Source organism: Typha latifolia, chromosome 15 (genome assembly GCF_019914945.1).
Source record: "Typha latifolia isolate L0001 chromosome 15, TyphaL0001v2, whole genome shotgun sequence".
In the NCBI taxonomy this organism is placed as follows: domain Eukaryota; kingdom Viridiplantae; phylum Streptophyta; class Magnoliopsida; order Poales; family Typhaceae; genus Typha; species Typha latifolia.
Genome location: NC_133100.1, coordinates 8,396,559 through 8,423,208, shown reverse-complemented (window position 1 = coordinate 8,423,208; position 26,650 = coordinate 8,396,559). Strand labels below are relative to the sequence as shown.

Below are 26,650 nucleotides of genomic sequence, written 5' to 3'. Positions count from 1 at the left end.
AACAAAGAACTCACATCTGGTAATGGAATGTGCGGCTACTGGCTGAACTCGGATGAAAGGCAAAATGAATGACTTGTTTGCCTTTAAAGTCTAAACGGTTTTATTTCATATCAAAAGCATCTACTTTATCATCACATACAGCATAGAATAATTGGGACCTCTGTAATCCCATCAAGAGTTTATGACATAACCCAAATTTTGGGTCCAACAACAAACACCAACGATACACCAAAGAAAAGAATAAGAGTATCTTCCCCGACATCAAAATAACACGACCCAGTGTACATTAACAAAAATTAAATGAGAACCTCAAATTCATTTTCGCTAGAATATAAAAAGAGTGGCGTGCGCAAGTTGAACATATACGGCAGATGCTAAGAGCTTCTAGTCTGCTCGAGATTGGCCGGCACGAGATGAGAGGATGATGCCAACGATCAAACCATAGAGGGCAAGAGCTTCAGCAAAAATAAGGATGAGGATCATTCCCACAAATAACTTTGGTTGCTGTGCGTTTGCCCTACATTGAACGTTAATCATGATCAAACAAATTTGCCACCTTAATGCTGCGTAAATTAAACCAAGCTTCTAGGACATTTAATATCATTTCATGTAGGACTAGTTTATCATGTAATTTGGAATCTTGGAGAAAGTCAAAAGAAACAAAATTGCTTGTCATGTAGCTTTATAACTTATGGTAAGAAAGCAGTGCAAAAAAATGGCTAATTATAGAGGTAACAATAAATTATCCTAATTCAATCCAAGTCATCGTGCAGTGAATAGAAAATCATATCCCATAATTTATGCTAGTCTAAACAATAATATACAAAACAAAAAACTGCCGTCCTCTGCAGGGCCTGAAGACAACAGCTATCCTTATCCAAGCCATGAACTCCACAACCATCATAATCATAAATTCATAATTGAAAAGCACAACTCAAAAATTTCCACCAGCTCTACAAACACTATACTTTTATAAGCAAGCTAAGTGACGCAAAATAAGTTGAATAATAAATCCAGTAAAGTTCTTCTAGAAACTAACATCAATAATGATTTGCTACAAAATTGATATGCATAACAAATCTAATGAAAGGCAGACCACTTGATAATAACAGAATAAACCTATAATCTACCGGTAACTTATGAGACCATGCATGAAATATAAACGATTTTACAAGCCCAAAAGGAAGCAGCAAATATAGTGAATAATATTAATACAGGAGAGAACCAATCATGACAAATCAATAAAAAAAAAATGATACAAATCTCAGAAGAGAACTTAAATATTGAGACATCTAGACACTTCATCTCAACTATCATAAATTTCTTCCTGTTGTGAATAGCTACCTTGGTTTCACATGACCAAACAGAAAATATTACCTTTAGCTTTTCCAAAGAAAGACCGAAGTTTGGATACTGTACCACACTAAGGTAAAAAATGCCGAGAAATGTGATGATAAAAGAAAAGCAATAGCGAGAATGAATCCTAAATATCAAAGATAATAGACCCAATATACTATCTCTGCATAAAAAGTGAATTTGTCAATTCATACACTAACCTCTGTTCAGCTACCCACCTTGGTTTACAACTTCACAAATTCAAAGATGAAAACCACTGATAGCATCAGCTTTTTCAAAATAGTACTTAAGTGATGAAAGGCATTACCTATAGCATTATGAAATACATGGCACACACTAGCTATAACTGAATAGGTATGTAATAGGACCAATGTAAAGATATTTAAAAGAGAACATTAAGAGTAAATATGATGTTGATAGTAGCATTAAAAAATGCAAATTGCCAAACTATACACCAGCATTGTGTAAATCAATAAATGCCGTCATCCTTAATTGGAAAAGATGAGCTCCTTTAAATGTAAACTATAAAGATAAGAGTATTGCCGGTGATACTAAAAAGGGATTGCTTCTTATATGTTGTACAACCCAATAAAGTTCAATGCAGGGAAAGTTAGATAGAATAATTATATATATAAATAGATATGACATTAAAATTTTGATTGAACTATAAAGAACAACATAATTATTGCTTAAACTTATATAGTAGTTGTGTTCACAAGACATTTCATACATCTCTTAATAAACACTTTTAAGACACAGAACAAGCAATTAAAGCAATCCATAAAATCATTAATAAAATTGAAAAAAATAGCACCAAAACAAAATCATATTGTCATATTAAAATAAAGGGAATTTTTTTAAAAACACCCAATATTTTGTCTTTAATATTGTCCACACCTACGATATAGATATTTATCATTTAACCCCTACATTAGATGTCTTTAATATTGTCCACACCTACCAAAGCTGTTAGTTTTCTTAATGGTTAGTTACCATATTGATGAGTTTTCGTATCTATAGATGCAAAGTGATCTTGATACCCTTGACCTTAAAATCTAACTCTCCATTTATTTTTTAACACAAAAGGGTTGAATGATAAACATTCATACTGCAGTTGGTACGGTGTGAATGATAACAAAAGCAAAGTTTAGGCTGTTTTTTCATTAGATTTTCCTAAAATATCTTCTACCTATAAATCAAAGCAAAGCATAGTATGATAAATATACTTTTCTACATCATTAAAGACTTGGCATCTGAAAATTATATCAAATGTCTCTACATTCTTAGCAAGAAACACAACGGGTTACATAAAAAATGGCAACAAAACCACGGGTTACTTTCAAGAGCAGATCAAGCACCGCAAACAAAATAAAGAGTAAAAAAAGATGAAAAGAAAAGAAAAAATCTTAGCACGAAATAATAATAATAACAGATCAAGAAACTAAAAATTACCTAACTCCAGCATCTCCAACGATGCCAATGGCCATACCAGCCGAAAGCCCAGCAAGACCACAAGCAAGCCCGGACGAGAGATGCGCATATCCATCAAAAAGGTAATACGACTTCGCCTTCGGGTTGATCCCTGTACTGATGATAACCGCAATGATCAAACCGTAGATCCCGAGCACTCCGGCCATGACAACGGGAACGATCGACTTCATCACGAGCTCCGGCCGCATCACCCCCATCGACGCCACCCCAACCCCACTCTTCGCCGTCCCATACGCCGCTCCCATACCTACACATCAACAAAACCACATCAATAATCCAAGAATCGTTAGGATCCAATGCTAAAGGTGAAACCCGAACGCCTCGAACGAAACCGTAGAAAAGGCGAAGGAGATGGATCATCACATGAGAAGACCAGCGCCGCCGCGGCACCGAGGAATCCGAAGAATGGGGCGGTTTCATCTCCGCTAAAGGTAGACATCGTCAGGGCGGAGAGGAGATCTCGAAACCCTAGATTTTTGGGAAATTTTTGAGAGGTATAAGAAAATTTGGGAAGGAAGAGGGAAGAAATGGAGGAGAGGTGGAGGACGAAGGGAATACTAGGTGCGCAAAGTACATTTTTACCCTCATATATTGTTATATTTACGTAGTATACCAAGAGTAGTTGGAATAGGAAGGATGGGCTGTATTGTCATCTTGAATAAGTGTGGATCCTGTCACGTCCTATGAGTTCGTGAAATTAATTATAATTGACTAAAGTAATCTTCTCTTTTATTCAATTTAGTCCATACGTTTTGAGATATTATCAAATTCTTCTCACCGTAAAATGATAGCGAAGTAATTTGTGAAAAGAAGGAGGTTTTATGCATAAGGTTGTCTTATGCTAAACACCTTAATTAAATAAACGGTAAAATGGATCGATTTGCAAATAATTTTAGTTTAAGGTGTTTCCGGTACTTTCCTGACTATCACCCACCGCCGCCGCTCTTGGCTTCTTCGTCTGATCGAGCTCGGGAGCACTCGTCAATGGCGCCGACCAAGTTCCCCAAAAGATCCGGGCCCGTAACAGAATCCGAGATCCGATGGTGTCCAACATTGATTAGTACGAGTTGGGTAGTACCTATTTCCTTTCCCTCTGCTCTCGTCTCTTAGCTTTACCCCATCTATGATCATTCCGGTGAGTTAGATCATCAAATTTGCAGATATTTATTACGACGAAGTTCGTTAAACATCGACTAAGTTATGATTTTTCAGTAAAAATCGGTTCTTGCTTACTGTTGTTATTGTTGCTGTTGTTCTTCTTCTATAATAGAATGTTAGTGCTGGTTTGTTCACTCTATCTCTATGGATGGATATTGCTACAGTAGAATGATACTAAAGATGATAGTCTAAGAGAAGCTGGATACAAGAAGCCAGGATCTGAGGAATGAATTTACGCAGGTTAAAAAGATTACTGTGGTTGAAGCTTGATTTACCTTTCAGCGGCACTGTGGCAGTAAGATGTTAATACTTTAATTTTTATGTTTTCGTGCATATTTTTGGTGTTAATTTTTATTAATGTAATCGTACATCATCTTGATTATGTCAAATTAGTGAATTCTCGATGTTGATGTGAATATTTTCACTTCTTCATTTTTTATGTATCATACTCTGGATCATGCCATTTAATTCGTTCACTTGTTCTTGTTAGCGAACTGCTGATAATTCTTCTTGTTCTTTTGTATATCTATTCTGGACATTCGCTATCAACTATCTGACAGTGGAATTTTAACTTTGAAAACGAGCAAGTATTTCTTTTCCCTTGAACATGAAATAAGAAGCAGCCTCATCATGAGGAGTTTCCAACTAATAATCTATTTTTGTTATGTAGTTCTTGCACAGAGTTTACTCTTTGCTTGAATTAGAACACAATAATCTCTTCAACCAGCAGGCCTTCAGTGCTAGCTCCTTTCAACTAAGATTTGCTGAGGAGATCATAGAACACCTTCGGCTCCTTGTAGCTTTTGAAGCATAGAGCCTGTCAAGACAGTTATTAAGTAGATGAGTTTATTAAAATTTGTGAGTAGTTACTAGTTAGTACTTGAAACTTGAAAGAACCAAAAATATGGGAATAATATGTCAAGAAACTATACAGAAAGTTACTAGTCATTAGAGTAGCACATTTGAACATAATATATTATACACTTGGAACCTAATATTGTCCTTCTGTGTTTCTGGGGCTTCTGGCTGTTAACGTTTAAAACTTCCACAAGACATTTTAGCTATCTAGTTAGATTACCTCCTTGTAGGTACTAACAAAACTTAGTTTTCTTCTTTGTTAACAACTAACAAACCTAAAAGGCTTCCATGTATTAGCCTCTCAAGAACCATAAGGTAGATTTAGAAAAGTATGAATCCATAGAATCATCCTTTACCTGCATTGCAAATGCCAGATGAAGTAGGGTTGCTTCAGACCATGGTCTCCCTATAAACTGAAGGCCAATCGGCAAGCCCTCTTTGTCATAACCAACCTATGGAACAGCAAATACAGCCGTCAGATCAAATAGAATTAGTGTAATTTACATTAAGGAAAAAAAACATGGAAAAAGTACCGTAACGGTAATGGCGGGCAAGCCAAGAAAATTTCCTGCTATTGAGAACCTCACAAGTGCAGCTGGACCAAAGATACAAAATAAATATTACACTCAATTATAAATTCAAGTTATTATAATTAGAAAGCTATCGCAAATGATGAATGGCATGCTTCTAGAGAAACTACTTTATTCAAGATACAGAGGGAAATTTTTTTTGTCCTGCTTACCACCATTTATGTAATCAAGTTCTCCACTACTCAGAGCATCATTTTGCAATGTATATGCAGTTACACTGTAGTAAAAAGAAGGCAAAGAAAAAATAAGCAAATCTCAGCAGGAAGAAACTTTGCAGAAAATAAACAAGATCTATGGAATACATACATACATAATACATATTATATATGTATTATATACAGAAATATGTTGCTAATTATAGTGTTGAACATAGTACCCAGTTGTTGGTGTTACAATTACATCTGCCCTTTCAAAGATTTCCTTATGGAAGTGCATCTGACGATTCCTGTAGACACATTGTTGAACAATGAAAATGTATCATATGATTCATGCAGACAAATAATAAATACCGAGAAGATTTGTCCTTTATAAATGGCTTATTGTGAAACCAAAATTACCGAGAACGAGTAACTATAAACATTAAGCAATATGGACCAGAGACACAACAAAGTTTTAGACAACTCACCTAATTCGTTGAGCATTTAAATAATCTTCGCTATTAAATGAACCATAGACACAAAGTGCCACTCTTGCATCCCACCCAATTTCCGAAAAGTTCCTTGTGTAATTGAAGGACAATACAGGACATATTGTCAGTTAATGAACTTAGTATTTATTAAAATCAATATGATTTAAAAATTTATATACATGAAATTACTTGACTACTTACAGTTTTGCAAGATGTGGAGCCAGCGAAGCTGTGCATTCAGAACCAATTGTCACATAATGAGCCAGGCGCATCTCTTCTATCTCAGGTATGGTTACATTCACAGTCTTACAGACAGTAAGAAGTATTTAAGAATTTAGAAATAAATAATATTGGGCGAGATAATTGCTTCTGAGTAAAGACAGATTGTTTTAGTGTGGATCAGAAAGATGAAAATATGTTGAGACTTCAGCCGCTGCACACTTCAGCATGCTTTATTTTTTTTCAGAAAATCACAACCTTTTATTTTGGTATTGGAAAAAAGTCTTTTACCTTCCAGCCATAGTGTTTGTATAGCATCTCAAGAGCTCGGTCACAGCAGCTTCTGATATCCTCAACACTGTCATTAAACCACTGTTTTGCCCCAACAAAATTGGGATTAGATCAGATTGAGAGAAAAACTTTGTAATTGAAAGAAAAAGGATAATGCAAGATAACATATCTTGTAGTTTCAATTCTGACCTCTCCGTATTTGGCAAGTTTAATGTTCGTGATGGAATGCATAGATGTCAGAAGAGGAAGATTCAATTCAGGCTGGAACATAACCACAAAATGAGAAGGAATTAGATATGAAAGTTTGGCAATTACTATCTATCTTCATATTAATATATGACTCCATGTAACTATTGATAGAGCTCTTCTGAACATGGTAGTACTCTGTAATACTGAACCTCCTATGTTCTCCAACTGTAATGAATCTAAAGATGAAATAAAGGAACTTCTGAGTTTAAATTATTTACCTTTAAATATGTTGGTTGACCTAACTGAGGGTGGCCACAAATAGCTGCATAACTGAAATATATAATACTATGTTTATTTATACAGTCAAAGATCTCAGAAAGATTTCGGAATTGCAGCGAAGGAAACTAACGCGATAAGTGCATCCTCAACTGTTGCTGCTAATATTCCTGGCATCCCAACTGTCCAATTCAGTGGAAGAACACTGAAACAGAAAAACAAATGTATTAGTATATGATGAGTTTGCTTAATGCAAGAATTCTACAAGACTAGTTGATATACCCAGAACTAGACAGGCGCCCAGAAGTTGGCTTCAGACCAACGACACCGCACATAGCAGCAGGCATTCGTACTGACCCTAAATACAATCATTAAAAGGTGCATAAGTTTGTTCAGCATTCTTGTTGGTAGAATCTTGAAACACATTCACTACTGCTTAATATGTATGCTATGTTATAGATGTGCAGTTAATATGAGGGGTGTGAGTGAGTTTACCTACTCCATCTACTAGAATTCTCAAAAGATGATATAGCTTTTATCATACGAAGAAGTTGAGGTAGTTCCAAATCTAATTATCGAGTGGGTAACAAAAAGAAAGGTGCATTGCTTGTATGACTTGGAACAAGGTTCTCAATGGTTGATAATACATGATAGTCTGGATTGTGTCATTCAGATAAACAAGAGAGTTATCTCTATGGCAAAGTAATTATATTCTGATGGAAAAATGCCAAGAAGTAGAGATTGAAAACTTAAAGGTCATATCCATAGAATCTAGCATGTGAATTCTCAATCTTGATCTTCTTAAGATGCTTAAGATGAGCAATCTACTGCTGGTTGAATTGCTTACCACCCCCATCTACACCAAGTGCAATAGGGCACAATCCAGCACACACTACAGCTGCAGATCCACTTGATGATCCTCCCGAGACCTTGTTCACTTTGTAAGGGTTTCTTGTAGCCCTGTAGTAGATTAACTGCATTTGTTTATTGTGAAACTAAAAAGAAAAGGAAATGCTTTATAGTAACTTGTTTTACTGATTGCTTGCAATTTCTCCCTTTAAAATCTCCTGCTCCAGGAAATACTAGATCAAGGAGCAGTTGGTATTTATTTTTTGTAAAAGAAAAAATGTTTTATTTTCCTGAAAAGAAAATTGACCAATTGCAGGACATTCTGCTGCCTAGAATAGCTACCCAAATTCTATATCACTGCTGGAATTGAAGCTTACAGTGGCAAAGCTTCCATTCCAAAAACTAATTAAATGTCTTCCACCGTGGCCCTGAGGCACCGTTAGTCATTTATTAAGGGAAAGAAAATCTCTGGGTAAAATGTAGAAAAAGAACGAAAGAAAAAATTTACTGCTAGTATTAATCTTGAGCAATTGGCTACTTGGCAACCCATGATTAGTTCCTGAGAAGTAGCTAGATTCCTTTCTACCCTTCTTTACTTGTACTACTAGATGATTTGGAAATCAATGCGGTAATTTTCTTTTTAAACTATATGTAGCTAGCTGCTGCAAGAATAAATGAACTTACCCATAGTGAGGATTAATCCCACTGGTCCCAGCTCCAAGCTCATGCATGTTAGTCTTCCCCACAAGTATAGCTCCACATGCTCTCAATTGCTTGACACAGTTTGCATCATCAATGCATGGCCTCACCCTGTGCAACCACTTAGTCCCTCCTGAGCAATCATCACTCAGATCAAGAATGTAGAAATAGAAAAAGAAATCCAATAATGAGTCTAGTGAATCATAGTACCTGTAGTAGGATATGGCATGCAGTCTATTTCATCTTTAATGGCAACTAGTATTCCATCCATGAGGGAGATAGGGGTGCCTAGATAACAAAAAAACCATGATAAATTGTTAGATGGATAAAAATGTAACATGATCTATCTACTTCTACGGCATTTAATGTGTATCGGTACAAAATTGGAATCCACAGATGGTCGTGCCGGTCAGCACTTGTCGTGCCAACGGTGTACTAACATGTGACACGAGGGAGTGTCACACAGCACCCCTCCTAGTAGCGTCGCCACTCACTATCTATCTCGTCGTCGAGCTTGCCATCACTGAGTTGCTCACCTCATTTGAGCTTGCGCCGCTCACACCCCCAATTAAATGCCCTAGTCTAAGGGAGGAAAGTGGAGTTGGGTCGGTTAATTAAAAACTTAAGTTGTAGATCCGAATCACTTGGGCGACGATGAGCAGCAAAGATGACTCAGCAAGTCGATGACCTTACCTTTTTCTCATGGCCGATGGTCGGCACAATCCGTGCCTGTGACACGACCATCGTTGATTAGGTGTGATTAAATTGTTAGTTTTACTCAAATATACCTTTACTTGAAAATTTCAAAGTGATTATGCATGAACTTTGTCTTTACTATTTAATTTCTCCTTTTGTTCTATAGGTGAAGTTGTTACCCATATAAGGATGAATAGTTGGTGCAGGTTTTTCATTAATTATTTGTTGGATTTCGTACAAACATCACTTAAAAGTTTCTGTTGCCGATGTTTTCAAATGTTTTAAGTTCTGAGCTTCTTCTTTATTGCATAAGTTTTATGTTTGAACGACTCACTGAATCGAAATGCTAAAAGCTAGATTCACAAGTTAATCTGAGAATGGACCACACGATCCTGTAGCTGTAGCTGTTGTACGTTCCATATCTTTAAACGAAATGATATTTGCGATAAACTTTTCACCTGAATACTCGAAAACATTCTGAGAACAACCTAATTTGTCAAAAGAAATAAATTAGTTGGATGTTATCTTTCTTTTATTGCTTTCTTTCATCTATTGTATGTTAGGAGTTAATATACAACATAGGTAGGTGAACAGCAGTTCAGACATTCATGCTTAACCTAGAATAGTTGTTTCACAACCTTCATGTGAACAAGCTAAAAATTTGACATAGGTTGGTTGGTTGGTTGTAAAACCCACTTGAGATAACTTTATCATGTAAAAAGGAATTGCTGAACGGGTCTGACATGAGTGCAGAAAATAACTACCTCTTTGATATCGAAGAGATGACTCCTCTGCTTGCCTTAGAATATCTTTTGCATCATAGTTGATGAAGAATGCCATGTTCAGAGTAGGATCTGATGACTCTTTTACTGCAGCTAAAAATCTCTTTGCGACCTGTTAAAAGTCATAAAAGCGAATGTAGAACCATTTGCTTGAAATATAATGGCAAATATTCTCAAAACTAGGGTGACTGTTCTAAGTTTAAGACAGTATACCACAAGGGGAGTTGTTTCTCCAGACATGTAGGATCTTGCGAAATCTTGTATCGTCCATCGTTTAAAGCTAGAAGATGGTTTACTTAGTATGGATTCGAGACGAGGAGGAAGGCAATTCGCAGCTTCCTGAACTCGCTCGGCTGGAGATAATTCAGGCTTTGCGCGAGTAACATTTTGTTCTTCAATATCTACAAAAAAAGTTATGTCAAATGTAGATTAGAAGCTAAATGAGTTAATTATGTAAGAAGTTGGGAGTTATTAGAAGGATTCAGACCTTCCCAGTTATGAGTGGAAGTGAACAAAGGTAGCTCCTGTATCTCTGCAAAGGAGACAAGCTGCAATAACAGAGCATTACTGTTAGGAACTGTCAACCATTGCTTGTCAAACTGTTCGAGCTTATACTCACTGAATCACTCCATCTTCTATTGAAACATTGGCATATTTTTAAGTGTAATTGTAACAAAACTTCAGAGAAAAATTGTTTTGAAATCATGAAGCAGGGAGAGATGAAAATTACCTTATGGATGAGATTATCTTTCTTCAGTACATAAACCACTATAGGTCCAAGAATCCAAGACTCCAGAATCCACACAAAAATCTTCACCAGGAGTCCCGCAACCCGAGGAGCTAGTTTTTGTACAGAAAAGAAACATGCAAAAACTGCTCATTTAACATACCAATTGTGAAAAGTGATCAAATGGGTCATCCTGAAATTTGAACTTAGTACCTTTGACATTAGCATGGATGTAACATTCATCGCTGTCGGGGCCGAGATTGACCTCCGCAGCCGGCTTGTAGACCTTTCCTGAGGATCTAAAGATGCCCATCAAGGAAAATTTTCACCTTCGGACGAGAGAAAGAGAGAATTGTGATGCGGGCTCTCTGCAAGGTTGGAAGGTTATATAGAGGAAAAAGGGTGGAGTTTACAAGGAGAGAGTGATAAATGCAAAGACCGGAGGCTTGTGTCAAAATTTTGTCTTAGAGTGGGAGAAGGGAGAGAGAGAATTAAATCACAAGAGAAGGAGAAGGGTGGAAGGAGAAATGAAAAGAAAAGGAAATGATGGAAAGAGAAGGGAGAAGGAGAAAAGAATTCGGTAGCTTTTCTTGTCAAGATCGTTTGCAACGGTATCTTTCCCAGGAGATTCCCAGAATAGTGAAGTATGAAATTAGCTTTCACTCTCTTTACTGTTTTCTTTACAGAATCCCATCACCTTGTCTTAATCTACACTCTAGATTTTTGGTTACTTGACACACACCATAAAACTTTTGTCAAGAAAACTATGGAAATATATCCCAAAAGAAACATATCTCACCCCAAATAGTTGGGACTCAAAAAAAAAAAAAAAAATTTCCACTTAAACTAGAGATGTATAATTTATGGGGACTAAGTGTAACTTTTCCTAATTATGTTTAACACTTAGTAGTTGGAATTTAATCAAGGATTTCCATGTAACAAAGTGAACAGAAAAAGCAAGTACCAGCTTGGAAGTTGCAATAATATATGCTAAATTTTAATAGTCTATAAATAAATCTATAAAGCTTAGCTGTACAAAATCAGATTCAGGATTCAAGAATCCAATTGATCGGTTGTGGTCATCATTAGTCTGTAATTAATTACAATCCATGATTAAAAATTTCCCATTCTAAGCATTTCTGGCCACGAGTATGGCTATACCTTTCATGACTCTTGGTTACTTTTGCTTTGATGAAGCATTATTAATTGTAACGAACTTTGATGCAATCATAATATAAAATGCACTGTGCGTATAATTCTCATGTCAAGTAACACATTTTATGAGGTGGAGACCGATCAGACCGTGGAATGATATTATCAAAATTTGTTCCTAAGCCTTCGAGTTTTCTAAATAGCTTATCCGACATTCGATAGGCATGCGAACGAACTTCGAACGAGGCTCAGGTATTCAAACAAATCGAGAGAAGGTTAGTGCTAGGAATATCATGAAAAGAAAAGAAGAAAAATGTTAGATTCTTAGATTCCAATTGAGAAAGATTTCTCCTCTATATATAATAAAAAATCTAGTTGAATGAACTTGGTAAATTAAGATTATATAGAGGATTATTCACATAACCAGGAATAAGACCTACATTAATACTGCGGAGTAAATGTGCAGAGACATGCTATTCATGTGCTTTAATTTCTGATGGATACTATAATATTGATGATTTTATTACTGTGTGACAAAATGTGACGTGGATTTTAAGGTATTTCCACAAACTCTGCACAAATTATAAGAGGGAGGGGTCCATGAGATGATTTCCAGAGTAATTATATGCTATTGATTTATGGGAGAGAACTTCCTATAGCCTTAGATGCATTTAAGGTGTTAGGTTATGTTGGTATGGACCACTTTCATAATTTATTTGTATGCACATAATTGGAACTAATAAAAAAAAAACATATCTATATGTAATCCTCTACAAAAGATGTTGTTTGGGTTAAGTTGGTATACCACTAAAGTCTCATGTTTTTAATCTTTTTACTGTTAAACAGTTCATGTTTAACTTTTGGTTAGTCGTTTTGAAGGATTATAGGCACGAAAATAAGAGAGAAAAGAAAGAAAGATGATATAATAAGAGGGAAGGAGGAAAGGATGGTTGATTAGAAGAAGAAAGAAGGGGCAACGGTTAGCAGAGCCTTTAGGTTAAATTTATCGTTCTCCATTAGCTCAAGTTTCTCCATTAATTCATTGTCAACTTCTACAGAAGGATAAGAAGGAAATTTAAAGCAGTTTCTAATTTCACAAGGGTCCTAATCTCTTTTTTCCAACATTATTTTTATTTTTAATTTATTTTATTTCTTTTCCTCTACTTCTCTCTCCACACCTAACTCCTCGTGCACTCTTAACTAAACAAGTCTCTCTCTCTCTCTCTCTCTCTCTCTCTCTCTCTCTCTCTCTCTCTGTTGAAATAATTTTCGAGGACTACGCACCAACCATGCCAACAAAAGATTTAATCCTACTGCCAACCATTCTCATTTATTTGTAATTAAAAGGTTGTAATCAGAAAAGAACTCCATCTACGGCACTTATTTTTCATTAAATTCCACCTACAAAAGTTGGCGGATTTATTATCGGTAATGTAAAAAACCCAGCTACTATCTAAAAGCCAACTCTTTTATCTTTTCATCATTACAGCAATGGCAAATTATTCTTGAAAACTTCTGATGGAGAAGGATTCCAAAGCAGTATCATGGAATACTTCAACAAAGATCGCCAAAACAAAAGAGATCACACAACTTTGTAACAGTAAAATCCTCAAAATTCATCAGTTAGATGAGCAAAAATGTCCCCCTACAAGGTTCCGAATGTACCAACGTCAAGGTTGGTTCAGCATAGAATGGAAAAGGGAGTGAAAAAGAAACAATGTAAAATGATGACATAAAAGAAAGAACAAAAAATTCTGTGACTAATGTACAGCTTAATTTTACAAGTAATGGCCACTGGCCAGTTCATCTCTTCTCAGTTCCGGTATGACTCCGGGTTGTAACAGTCTTCAGCACATGAAGATGCCAAGCTCTTACCACCTCCGTGATCCATTCATCTTGGCCATCTCACAAAGAATGGTGGTACATTGGTTATGGCTAACTGCATTGCAAGTGGATTATGATTATCTGTCTGATTGATTGGTGAAAGGCAGACGCTTGGCGCCCCGCTCAATTGCGTCTCTCCACAATCTGTATCGAACGCCAAGCTTGTCGTAAGCCACTGGCCAATTCCAAATATTCTCCCCATTGATCATCCGTTCCTGCTGCCCAAGCACTAGCTTTAGGTCCTCATCTAAGACCTGCAACCAGGAGAACCATGAGCTTATGGAAGAAAAAAATGAGACATGCTTCCTATTATAATTAAGTTCGTCATCCAAGTTAGGTTGTGCATTTTTCTAGATATTCTTCCATTTGAATAATGGATAGGAATTTGTGAGACATATAATATTCTTAGTCCTTAAAGATCTCTCTGATGCCAAGAAACATACACATATTTGAAGTTTCATAGTTGCCCACATACTCCAATATTGATTCTGTAAGTAGTGTATATGACATGGATTTGCTGTGTCCAATTTGTATAGAGATCAAACAGATTTTGCCCAATAAAGGAAAATAATGGTCTGAATGAATTATGAGACAGTAAGACTCACCTTCTCCGCAAAGTGCTTCCATAATATATGCATGAAAGGGATGTGCTTAAGCAATGGAGCAAAGTCTAGTGACATTCTGTATAGTAATCTAGTTTTCTGTCTGGAGGAAGGCAAGCACACATGAAGCTGATGAAGATGCGTTGCGCATTGCTTAGTACTCTTGCCCTCCAATTTTCCGGGCTTTGAGATCCCAATTGTAGATAGGACCATGCAGGGCGGACGAAATTCCATGTCAATAGGGTAAGGATCCCAGTATCCTTGGAGGCCTGATGCAGGTGTGAGGAATTTCACCAGGCTGAGTGAAATGAAAAAAATGCAGCATTAGCATTACATGAATTGGAGAATCAAACAAGCAAGGAAATTTCTGCACCAGAAGAGCGTCAGGATTTCATAAGTCCAATAAAGTGTGATTTACAAGCAAAGACATTCTTCTTTTACTTCTAATAGAAGCGAAAATTTCACTAGGAGAAGAAATTAAATTAAAAGGAGAGAATGTTGCTGGTCTTGACAGTGTTAATAACTTAATATGAAATGCTTCCTGATGACACACCTTGGTACACTCCATCCCTTAGCAAAGGTGGAGGTGTGAGTGAAAGGTGCATGAGCAAGGTCTAAAAGATTGTCCAGAAGAAGTCCATGCTCCACTGGCAGCTCCATGACAATCTGTTCATGGGAGGCGCGAACTGATTATGTATAAAAGATACCAAAAAGACTAGCAAATTGTAACTGTGTGACTACAGTGTACTCTTTTTTTATTCTATTGGATCAAAACAACCTCTAAGTACACTTCAGATTCTATTGTTAAATGACAATGCCACTAGGTGCATAATATACCTCAGCATGAACTTTGAATCCTGGAGGAGGCAGCAGAGAAGGAAAGCTAGCCTTTGGTGGTTCATTACCAGGCCAGATCCAGATCATCCCATCATTCTCAAAGCATGGCAACGAACGGATCCGTATGTTGAGCATGCGTGTGGATGGCATTTTCTCACACTTTCCATCAGTCGAGTACTCCCACCCTGAAAGTTATTCCAAACATGAAATTTACTTATTCATACTTCTATCTTGAGGAATATTATTTTCATTTGGAGTCCCAGAGGGAATAAAAAATTTCATGTGAAGATAGAACAAAAGGCTCCCAGATGGAATTCGTTAGTAGGTTTGATCTTTTAATCATCGGAAGTAGTGAGAAATAATCTCCGAAAAGAAGGTTGACATACACAGTAATGCTGAGGGTGTTGGATCAATAAAAAAGATCCTAAGTGTGAATGGGCATTAATGATTTTATACATGAAAGTCGTGCTTATGCAGACATTAGAAGTTTATTTTGTCAGGACCTTCATTTCACTAACTCAGGGTTACAGAATCATTTGCATGCACCAAATTTACCTAGAATCGGTGTTAAAAGTAATATGACATTCTAAAGAATTAGATTATATGACTTTATCTTACTCACCATGGTAAGGACATTGGATACGGCCCTCATTCACTGATCCAAGGTGAAGAGGGCAAGCTCTATGAGCACACGTGTTCTGAACGCAGCCAGGATTCCCATCTTTTCCTCGAAATATCACCCATGGCTCCTCAAAACAATCTAGAGGAATCTGCAAATGAAAGAAAGTTATAAATGAGATGAAGTACAGTATGATATGAGTAGTAGAATATTTGTTTCAGATAAAAATGGGCATACCATTGTATCATCTTTCAGATCATTAGAAAACGCAACTGGGTACCAGAAGTTCTTCAAGCTTGGATGGAACGGCTTGACAGGACCAGATACATTTAGATGTCTGCGGTTTGACTTGGTCTCTATGTAACTAGGAGAGGAAGTGCTTGGAGTAAGAGATGTGCAATCAGTACTGGAATCACTCGAGCTTCTATCAGGCGCTTGCCTGTCATTTACCAAAGCTTCCATATGTGCTAGCTTATCCAATGCAGTGGAAACCCTCACTTCAGATAAATGAACCTATTTTTAAAGTTTAGAGAAGGGTTATGCAGGCTTTCATGCACAGGGAGATAAAGGCAAGATCAAAAAAGAGAACAAGTTCTCTTTTTAATGAAACATTTATAAACCTCTTTGTGGGTCTGTATTAGTTCTTCTTGCAATTCGGCAAGTTCTTTCTTCATGGTTTCGATTGACTTGAAGTCGCGTGCCAAAGGATTGAGAACCTCCACAACCTGCAATTCAGAAAACGTTTATCAATTAACATAAAATCTAAAATTGGCATATTTGGTGTGAAAAAAATTAATGTCTGAACAGAAAAAGAGAAACGTTTCAAGCTAAAAACTAAATTTCAAGTACACAGAAATGGAACATGATTTTCTTTTTCAAAAATGTCCAATGGTTTATCTGTACCTTATTATGGAGGAGCATGATGGTTAGCAAGTCTTGCCGAGCCCTCCAATCGCAGTACTCAATGTCATATCTGACCACCTCCAGGGCCTGGTATACATCAAGAACTTTCCCCTTTGACAGAGGGAACCTGGGCCCAGGGTTCTCTACATCAAAGATTGCTTCCCAATCATTCTTCTTCTCCAACTCACCTCCTCCTTCACCAAACACAGCCAAAACCCTGAATCCATCTCTGCCACTAACATTCTGCAAATCCCAGAAGGCAGCACCAAAGATTTCAGGATTATTCATGCAAAAAAAATATATATATATATATGCATCTCTTAACTATATTGCAAATACCCTTCTAATGATTAATTGATATCAGTCTAAGAAATGTACTGCAGTCTGCCCTTGGAGAATAATTTCCACAAGCTATCTCAGTCAATCAGCATAACATTTTAGTTATCGATCAGCATATCAACATCAAAAACTCACTCTTGATTCAAGTATGATAGCAGTTGATCAAAAGAAACAACTATTGAAACCATTTGGAGTTTTGGACAAATGGGTCTAGAGATTTCTGTCTAAATATTACTTCTTTCATAGCATTTAGTAAAAAGTAGAAAAGTCAACATCAACTTCACCAAAAAAAAAAAGTGAAAAAAAATCACCTTCTTGGAGTAGAACTTGGAAGAGGGTCGGAAGAGCAAGGTGGGGAGAAAAGAAAGAGCTGCGGCTGCTGCGGTCATGGAGATTTCCGACGAGGGAGGAGGAGGAGGAGAAGAAAATTCCGGAAATAAAATGGAAATATCGACGAGTATATATAATTAATTTTTTGATCCCTGGATGGGTTTGCCGATGAGGCGGGGTTGAGCGCGATCTATGAAAGCCTCCCACGACCGGCCACGTGGACGCTATGGAGCGGTAATAAGATGACGTGGCATGTTTTGAAACCAACGGCTCGTGTGGGTCCCTTCTCGGTCGCCTTCGAGTATCTCGCTGGGTCGAACTCGAACCCAATACCGTGAGACGTACTTGCACACTGTTTCGTGTTGCCCATCGTTTTCTTTTTTCGATTTTTTTTTTTGCGTATATAACATTAATAATTATTTATTTATTTATTTATATGCCCATCTAAAGTTGATATTTATATATATCTACGAAACATATATTATTTATATAGACACTTACTCATTTAGTTTCAAGTTGTCTTAAATAAAAAAATTAAAAAAACACTTAACTAAGATAAATATATGAATACTAAAATAAGGATATTTTTATTTTATATTTAATCTATGCAAAATAATAAGAATTTTTAAAGATATATATAGGAAGTATATAGATAAATATCAACTTTCGAAAGATATATAAATAAATAGAAGATTATTTATTTATTTTTTTGCTAAGAAGGAAAAATTGTAAGTAAACATCGTGGCCGATAGAATTTAGAGGATTTAGGGTTTAAGGTATAGATGGCCAAAAGATGTAACGCTAAAAGCCTCTTACTAAGTACATTCATATCCCATATTTTTATACTTCCTTATTGGAATATACATCGCCATGAGTTCATTTTATGAATTAGCTAGTTATTCCTTTTCTCTGGTAGAATCAAATGGAACATGCTCATTGCATAGCTTAAAAGTTTTTCCTCTTTCTTTTCCGAGAGGCCGGACCTGACTCTAACTCGGTTCCTTTTATCCACCTATGAAGACTTCTAACTCCATAGATATGAAAATGACTCAAATCTTCCATGAAATACATAACAAAAAAGAAGTTTCACCTACTGGTGTATGAGTAAATTGATGTAAGATAGAGCATAAATAGACACCTAGCAGCTAGGTATATATGATTGCTGATCTTTTCTGTGTAGAACAGCGAAGAATGCACGTTAAATCCAGCTCATTTGAAGTCCTGTATGTTTGATAATAATAATTGTTTCCACTACAATGAAAACTCTGAGATAACCATCAATATAATCATCAATTGTCAAACAAAACACTTCTTTAAAAGCATGCTTCAAGCCAGGTGAACATGGAAACTGTGAATAAGTTATAAACATTGTTCTATTCTGATACAATCTCCTACTTTTCTGTATGACTCAATGGTTTATATTTTGAGGCGACAATCTCAAAAACCCGGAAAAAGTTGAGGATGTGGATGAGATTGAAGGAAATGGTAGGTTGGCGCTCTTGTCCCTGCCATTAGAAAGATTGAAACCATGTAAGCCATCTGACAAACTTTTAGCATGTGATATTTCGGCATAGCCATTTCCAAAATCAGGCAAGCTTTCGTCAAACTCAGCCTTCTCTGTTTCAAGCATGAATTCTTCAAGATTTGTCAGTGATTTCAACTGGTGGCCAAGAGAAGCTATCGTCTTTTGACACTCTGCTAGCTTCCCAGCAGCCATAGCAAGTTCCTTCTCCTGTGTAGAGACAAAACCATCAATACAACTATCTATTAATAAGAGCATAATCTGAAATAATGACAGTGATATCCTTCAATTTTTTTTTCCAAGAAAAAGAGTGAATCAGCAATATCCAGTGACACTAGCAAGCGACGCAAACATATGTGATACCAAAAGTCGATGAATATTTTGAGATTATTTGGATGTAGAGGATGTGGATTACCAGACCTAAATAATTTAACAGGGAAGAGAAGAATATGTTACCTGTTTAATCTTCAGCTCTCCATTTGAGTTTGCAATTCGCCAAAGCTCAGCTTCTCTATTTCCCCTCAACTGCAGAGTCTCCAATTTCTGGCACTTGGCAACAAGTTCTTTAGACAATGCCCTTTCCTCTTCAATTTTTCCTTCCAATAGTCCCACTTTATTACACAGCTTTGCAACTTCAATATTTGCTGTCTCAAGTTGACACTCAATTTCCTTTCTTGCTGATTCTGCAACCTCAACTTTAGCTGCAAATTCTGCAGACGATGCCCTTTCCTCCTCTGCTTTTACTTCTAAAAGGACCACCTTCTCGCGTAATTTCTCGACTTCCAAATATGTAGAGTCAAGTTCAGACACCAAGGCCTTTCTTGCTGCCTCAGCAGCCTCTGCTTTAACTGCAAATTCTGCAGACAATGCCCTCTCCTTCTCTGACTTGTCTTCTAATAGTCCCACCTTTTCACTTAGCTTTTCAACTTCCAAGAGAACTGATGCAAGCTGAGCCTCTAAGGACCTAGTCCTGGCCTCTGCAACCTCTGCCTTCACTGTATATTCCGCAGAAAGTGCCCTCTCAATCTCAACACTTTCTTCCAACAAAATCACCTCGTCACGTAGTTTTCCAACCTCTGTGGCAGCTGACTCTAACTGAGTCTCCAACTCCCTCCTCTTTGACTCGACATGCACCACATCATTTACAGCAGCTTGTTTTGATTTTGTGATCAAATCTAGTTGTCTCTGCAATTCGATTAATTTATCTTCAGCTACCGTCAGCTGATTGCACGAAATGTCAAGCTGACTCCGAGAGTCAGCAAGAGCCATTTCAAGTTGTCCTCTCTCCTTCTCGAGCATCTCAACCTTTCCTTGCAGATCTCCCAATTGATGATGTAAAGCTTCAATTTCATCTATAGAGTGATTCCTGGCAACAGCTTTGTCAGAATCAGTCTCGAGCTCAAAGCCAGATTTTCCATGATCAGTCTCGGGCAAAGAAGCAAGCCTTTCCATCTCCAAGAAATCATCCATAAGGTTAATCTCTACAGAAGAATTAGGGATATTTCTAGCAGCAACCTTCCCATGCTTAAACTGATCCAGCTCTGCAATTAATGCCGATGCCCATGAATCCGAGCAGACCGGTTCGTTATCCACAGAAAGCACTCTTTCTCCACTATCTGATAGGCTATCAGTAAGAGATTCCACACAAGTTGAGTTCGTGACAGGCCTGGGTTCATAAGCTGATGATGTTTTACGTGTTAGACTCTGTAATCTACGACATTCAGCTTCAAGCTTAGTCATCCTTTTTGTACTTTCCAGGTGCTGCTTGCTAGCTGTCTCTGCTGCCTGGTTGATCAGGTCCCTCTCTATGGCTAGTAGCCGGAGATCGTCAGATTGAGCAAGGAGCTCAATCTTGAGATCCATATTTTGTTTCTCAACAGCATCTAGCTTTCCCTCTAGATCAGTTTGAAAGGCATCAGCTTCAGATTTTGCAGCTTCCAGCTGCTTTCTGAGCTGAAGAAGCTGGTTCTCAAGCTCAGACTTGTCAGACTCCCATTCACGAGTCTTCTTGGCAAGTGCAATATGGATTTTCTCTTCTTGTTCTTCCCGTGATTGACGGAGCTGCCTGACACATTCCTTGAGGGCACCATCAAGGTGGCTGATTTGATCTTCAAGAGTGGAGTTTTTCTGGAAAGCAGTTTCAAGCTGATTCTTTAGAGTAGTAACTTCAATTTCAGCCTGTTCCCAGCCTATCAGAATTTACAGTTTAGTTACTCCTGGTAACTGGATGAAAACATTTGTGCAATGTCTCGTGACTAGTCAAACATAATTACAATTTGCAAGTGTATCCATGCTATTAAATGGGTGACAAAAGATTTACCTACAGAAAATAAAGTAAGCATTCGTTCACTTCTGGGCTATTTTTTTCTATTATAGATTACAAAACACTGCTCTAGATTAGAAAGTAGACATCAAATCATCTCTATTCTAGATTAGAAACACTATTATTTAACTTTTTGACACATAAATCCAATTAAAATTTTATGCTTAATTTGACTAAAGTTATTTTAAAATTCTCTCCTCTTACCACCCACCAATCTCATCCACAAATCAAAATTTCTGCTCAATTCTTTTCGCCCAATTTTTTCTCTCAATTTTTCCACCCATCTCCCTCCTACCACTCATATATCTCATTATATACTTATAATACAACATCGCATGCCTACAGGTATGCATTGCAGACCTATAATAAATAAGAACATTTTAATTTTAATTTATATATCAATTTTCATTACAGACCTATACTCAATTTTCACTTCTTATTTGTGTTTTACCTCAACTTTATGTCACATCAACAGTAAATGTTACACACTTATTATAGATCACAACCAAACGTTAAAATACCCTACTCTATATTAGAGCTACAATTTAAATAATAAAATCTTAAATAGTTATTCTAGATTTTCCCTTAATTGCAAAGTGAATGAGGCCTAAATGTCTGCAATAAAAGGTATTTAAATGGACCTTCCAACAAATAATCTAGTTTTTGTCACAAGCCTGTAATGCAAAATATATTTTGGGTTTTACCAAAATAAAAAGTAAATGTCGGCACTCAAAATCTTGTTTCAGTTGCATCAGCTGACGGAGATCAAGAGAAACTTAATACAACTTCACTAGAGTGCAAATTTCTTGGGTTTTCTCAAGTCAAAAGGTTAAGATAACATAATTGTTAAAGGTAAACATGTCTATATGATCTCAATCTTAGTGATGAGGATCAAAAGGTAAAAGCAACTGACAAATAGTTTGGGAAAAGAAGGCATTATATAGACAGATATAACATTACCATAATAAAGCAGGAGGAAGTGCTCTCTGGAGAAGTGAGAGTTCGGTGCAAGATGATAAAAGACGATTATTCACTTATATGAGTTATAAATTTAGGTGTCTAAGTAAATAATTTTGCAACTAGTTAACCAAAAAAAAAAACCGATTGATTTACCAAAGCTACCTCTATGCCCAGATACCTTTACAAGGAAATATCACATTAATAAGTTGAACCAGCATAAGTATGGTTTTCTTTACCATCTAGCACAAGTAGTATGTCACTTCCTAGTTTTTCAAGAGTATGTGTTATTCAAAAAGGGGTTACCTGCTACAGCTTCTTCTGCAACCTTTGAATGCTGTTTGACCAGGTCATCTTTAGCACTAAGGTTAAAAAGAGCAGCTGATAGCTTCTCACTCAAACTCTTAACTGTTTCATGGACTTCATTATCTCCAATGTTTGAAGAAACTTCTAGCGATTGAGCATGGTTTGGGGAAGCATTGTCTGATGAGGCCCTCAATGCTTCCTATTTCCAATGAGCATACCAGATCAATTTTGTATACATTCATATACCTTATCCCAAAGTACAAATGGAGCTTGAAATTATATTCATGTTTAGCCTTCTTGGAAACATAAAAATAATCAGAATGTTTTAAAAATGAGTTGATCAGCAGATTTATCAATTAATTTTCCTATTCTGTCATCCTTTATTTGAAGAATTCTACTAACATAGTAAACTAGAAGATCTGAAAAAGCAGAGAAAAGCCAGAGGAGCAAAATTTGTAAAGAAATCTCAGGGTTCATGCTAGAGGTTACAGATGTCGTTACTGATGTAATCTCGGGTGTCTAGAGGTTGCAACTAGTGATTCATGGGATGTAAACGATTCATGTTCTACAATATTTATCCCAATCTATTCTGGAAGGAGAAGAAGGTTCAACTAAGCACAGCATCTTGCCGAAATTTGTCACTTAACCTAAAAACTGGAAATCAAAGGTTCCTAACCTTTATAGAGATCACATCTTCTTAACTGCCTTGACATAAACAAAACTATAAAGATCTGAAAATACATCATAATTCAAAATTGACGTATAACAAGTGATGGCATTTTAAGATAAAATCCTCCTTGAGCTGCAAGCTGAAGAGGAAAGGACTAAAAGGGCAGGGGACAAACCTGATCGTCTGTATACCTCTCAGAATTAGACGAAACTGATCCCGAGCTCTCCGTCTCTGATGATTTCCGCCTCCAAAGCCAACTCCGGCGGTCCATATTACAACATCAACCATCTAATAGATCAGCATCCTGGGTTCCATTTCCTTAACCACTGGAACCATCTAATAGATGACTCAAAATATTAAGTCTCTTTAGAATCACATACTCCAAAATCAACAGTAGATAGAAGACAACAGAATGCAGCAACCAGAAACCGATAAATGACCTAGACTTTCGGAATCCAACATCACACAAGAAGAAATCACGGCAAACCCAAGATTTGGCGAGTACCCATTACTCAAAACCCTAAAAGAAATCGACCCATGATCTCATTATTTCATCTTGGCGACGCCAATAGAAACCCATCAAGGAAACTCACCTAAAAGAAAGGAAACCAATGCAGATCGCAAGCTCCAAATTTAAAACAATTAACAAACAGTCCAAGAGAGAGCATTAATAGCTCAAAGAAGAGTACCCGTGAAGAATGTCAGGAAACTAGATAGATCGGCATGGGGGTATTGATGAAACGATTGCCTCCGGTTCAAACTTTCCCCCAATTTCCCGATTATTTATATATGAGAACAATAAAATACTGTTCACGCATTAAATATATGGAGCAAATCTCACCTCAGAGAGAGAGAATGCATGTGATATGGGAGGATAAAGTTGCTTCTTTTGATGACGCTTTTCAGCTTTTCTCTTCGTTCTTGACTCCAAGTTTCCTCCTTTTCTTTCTTTTCCTCACTACTGCTGCTTTCAAATAGGAGTGAGTGGGTGTTATTCCCGCCCTTGAGATTGGAAATATAAGGGGATTCCTGTGTTCTTCTTGGAGTTATCCTTCTGCCATTAGTGCTCTACTAAAGTACTAAACAAAAGATTGCTGCAGAAGAGAGAGAACTCTCTCTCTCTCTCTCTCTCTGTACATTTGTCAGTGTGTGTGTGTGTGTGTGCTTGTCTTGCTCTTATATGTTTAATCTTGATTAAGAAAATTAATAGTATAACTTTATCAATGTTGCTAAATCTTGAACAGGAGAAGATAGGTGGGTGTAAACAAATCCATGGAATAGAAGAAGTGTATGGCCCCCACCATGCCTGATCTGACAGGGTGTGATTTATGGGGGTGCTCCTAAGTTGGTAGAGAGTCTAATTTTGCTCATAGAAATAATAAGACTCTTAATTCACTCCATTTCATAGTGGTAGAGGGGAGTTGTCACTTTGGCCTATCACTTTTTGTAGAGCAGCTGTAACTTTCCTTTTTATATTTTATAGAGGATGATTAGACCTAGATTTCTTGAATTAAATGCCCATTTTTTATCCAACCCTCTCATTTATTTTTCTTGATTCGATATCCTTTAATTATGTAATACTTTTCGAAAATGTCTCTTTACTTAGTTTCTTTCTTAATTATATAATTTACATAAGTAACCCACCTTACCAAATTAAAAATATTTTCTTAAATTTGGTTATAAGCCTTGAATGAAATTAGAGATAGAAAATAAGTAATCTAGATGTTTTGGAATATTTGTTTTGTTGAAACCTTGTGTTTAGAAATGGTTAGGCTAAACTAATTTAGAGTGTTATATAAAAACATTATAGAAAAGAAAAAAATATAAGGAGTGAGGTTACAAAACCCTAGGGTGGTTTCTCATGTTTAAGCTAGTGAAATCTCTCATAATTGGCCTAGATGATATGGGAGTTTTTGACCAAACTAGACTTTTTTTTTTATTTTCTTTACCCAAATAGATTATCCCTTAAATTTATTATTAGATGTGATCTAATTTATGGTAACTATAAGAAAAATGCTAAACTAATCAGTATTTTTAAAAACAGTAATCAGTTCAACATTTTTATCACTATATATTTTTTTATTAAATACTGAAATATTAAGTTAAAAAAAATTATATATATAAAATACTGATCAATTTAATATTTTAGGACCAGATAAAAATCCTGAACTAATCATACGTTCTTTGTAAAAATAAAATGATGATTAATTTAATATTTTTATTATGATTACAGTAAATTAAATTACATTTGGTAATAAACTTGAGAAATAGTTTATTTCGATAAAAATAAATTAGAACAGTACTAGTTTAGTCAAAAACTAAACTCGGTGATACGGTATTAAAAGCTACCTTAAAAATGATAAGTATGGACACTAATTACCACAGCTCAACTCTTTTGTGCTTCTGCTATCTCTCATCCCACCAAACTCATCATCATCGTCATTATCATCGTCAGTCTTCTTCTTCTTCTTCTTCTTCTTCTTCTTCTCCGGACATGGCGTGAAAGGGATTGGAGAGGGGCATTTCTTTTTCCTTATATATATATATATATGTCACTCATAAAGAATTGTATGTATGCGGTGGTTCGTGCATCCCTTTTTCCCCCTAACTCTCTCTTGCAGCCAACCACCAGACGCTTTTAGGAGGTGTAATCCCTACGCCAATCCTAAGCCCAACTCGTTTCTTCATTGGCCCACAACTTCATATGATATGAGTCCCATATATATATATAGATATACACACTTGCCTCCGCTGTTGCTATCACTTTGTGTAGATAGTTATCCAAAGGTGGGCCAAATTACATTACTTAGATGATTTGATGGTTTTGGCTTAATTTGATACAGTGACTAAAAAAAAAAACTGTGCATCGACTTGAAGAGATGTATAGGTGGCATTTAGTTCGAAGTAATAATTAAATGTATCTTTATCTTAGAATTCTTCTTGAACTTTTGCATAGGATTTTAAAACATTGTGCTTAGATGAATAAAGCAACTAATTATTTAGAGGCAAATTATTAACCATAAACCATGAGAAAAGGATTGCCACTACTTAGACGTGCAAGATTTGTACGTAAAAGCTACTATGCAAGTTAGATCCACAATGTTGTCATAATGATCTTTGAGCCCAGATAATAATGTGTTCAAGTAATTATACCATATCAAGTAGCCTTTTTAATAAACGGCAGATAGTAGATGTGCCTCTTGATTTGAAAAGTCAAATTATGCCATTATTTTGGGTTTATCTTGAATCAATAAAAAATTCTAAGATGATCATAGAATAGCTTTCCTTAAGCTCATGTAACATAATAGATGTTCTATTTCATTAGTTGCCAGTTTGATTTCTTTTGTTTTATTAAGAAAATATCAGGCGGATGTTGTGCAAAAATTGAGTATGATCA

General features: G+C 36.4%; 3 protein-coding genes across 3 annotated transcripts; all 3 read right to left on the bottom strand.

The window, feature by feature from the left end:
• Positions 1-53: 53 nt before the first annotated feature.
• Positions 54-3,371, bottom strand: LOC140802274 (V-type proton ATPase subunit c1). Its single transcript, XM_073157741.1, has 3 exons — positions 3,211-3,371; positions 2,809-3,094; positions 54-517 (listed from the first exon to the last, which is right to left on the bottom strand). Exons 1-3 carry the CDS (start codon positions 3,284-3,286, stop codon positions 385-387), a joined length of 495 nt encoding a protein of 164 aa, XP_073013842.1. The 5' UTR covers positions 3,287-3,371; the 3' UTR covers positions 54-384.
• A 1,199-nt stretch (positions 3,372-4,570) lies between these two features.
• On the bottom strand, positions 4,571-25,222 carry LOC140802202 (uncharacterized). Its single transcript, XM_073157644.1, has 25 exons — positions 24,095-25,222; positions 23,429-23,589; positions 22,584-22,782; positions 19,454-21,186; positions 18,896-19,207; positions 11,023-11,131; positions 10,813-10,922; positions 10,570-10,630; positions 10,296-10,483; positions 10,065-10,194; positions 8,815-8,892; positions 8,590-8,737; positions 7,904-8,016; positions 7,339-7,414; positions 7,190-7,261; positions 7,059-7,110; positions 6,781-6,852; positions 6,592-6,672; positions 6,283-6,386; positions 6,079-6,171; positions 5,830-5,898; positions 5,606-5,670; positions 5,397-5,458; positions 5,220-5,315; positions 4,571-4,822 (listed from the first exon to the last, which is right to left on the bottom strand). The coding sequence occupies exons 2-25, from the start codon at positions 23,522-23,524 to the stop codon at positions 4,760-4,762; spliced, it is 4,182 nt and encodes a 1,393-aa protein (XP_073013745.1). The 5' UTR covers positions 23,525-23,589; positions 24,095-25,222; the 3' UTR covers positions 4,571-4,759.
• LOC140801674 (chlorophyllide a oxygenase, chloroplastic-like) lies at positions 13,553-17,607 on the bottom strand. The gene is made up of 9 exons (XM_073156896.1): positions 17,457-17,607; positions 16,807-17,049; positions 16,524-16,628; positions 16,141-16,416; positions 15,907-16,054; positions 15,285-15,469; positions 15,001-15,113; positions 14,451-14,745; positions 13,553-14,099 (listed from the first exon to the last, which is right to left on the bottom strand). The coding sequence occupies exons 1-9, from the start codon at positions 17,532-17,534 to the stop codon at positions 13,923-13,925; spliced, it is 1,620 nt and encodes a 539-aa protein (XP_073012997.1). The 5' UTR covers positions 17,535-17,607; the 3' UTR covers positions 13,553-13,922.
• Positions 25,223-26,650: the final 1,428 nt, after the last annotated feature.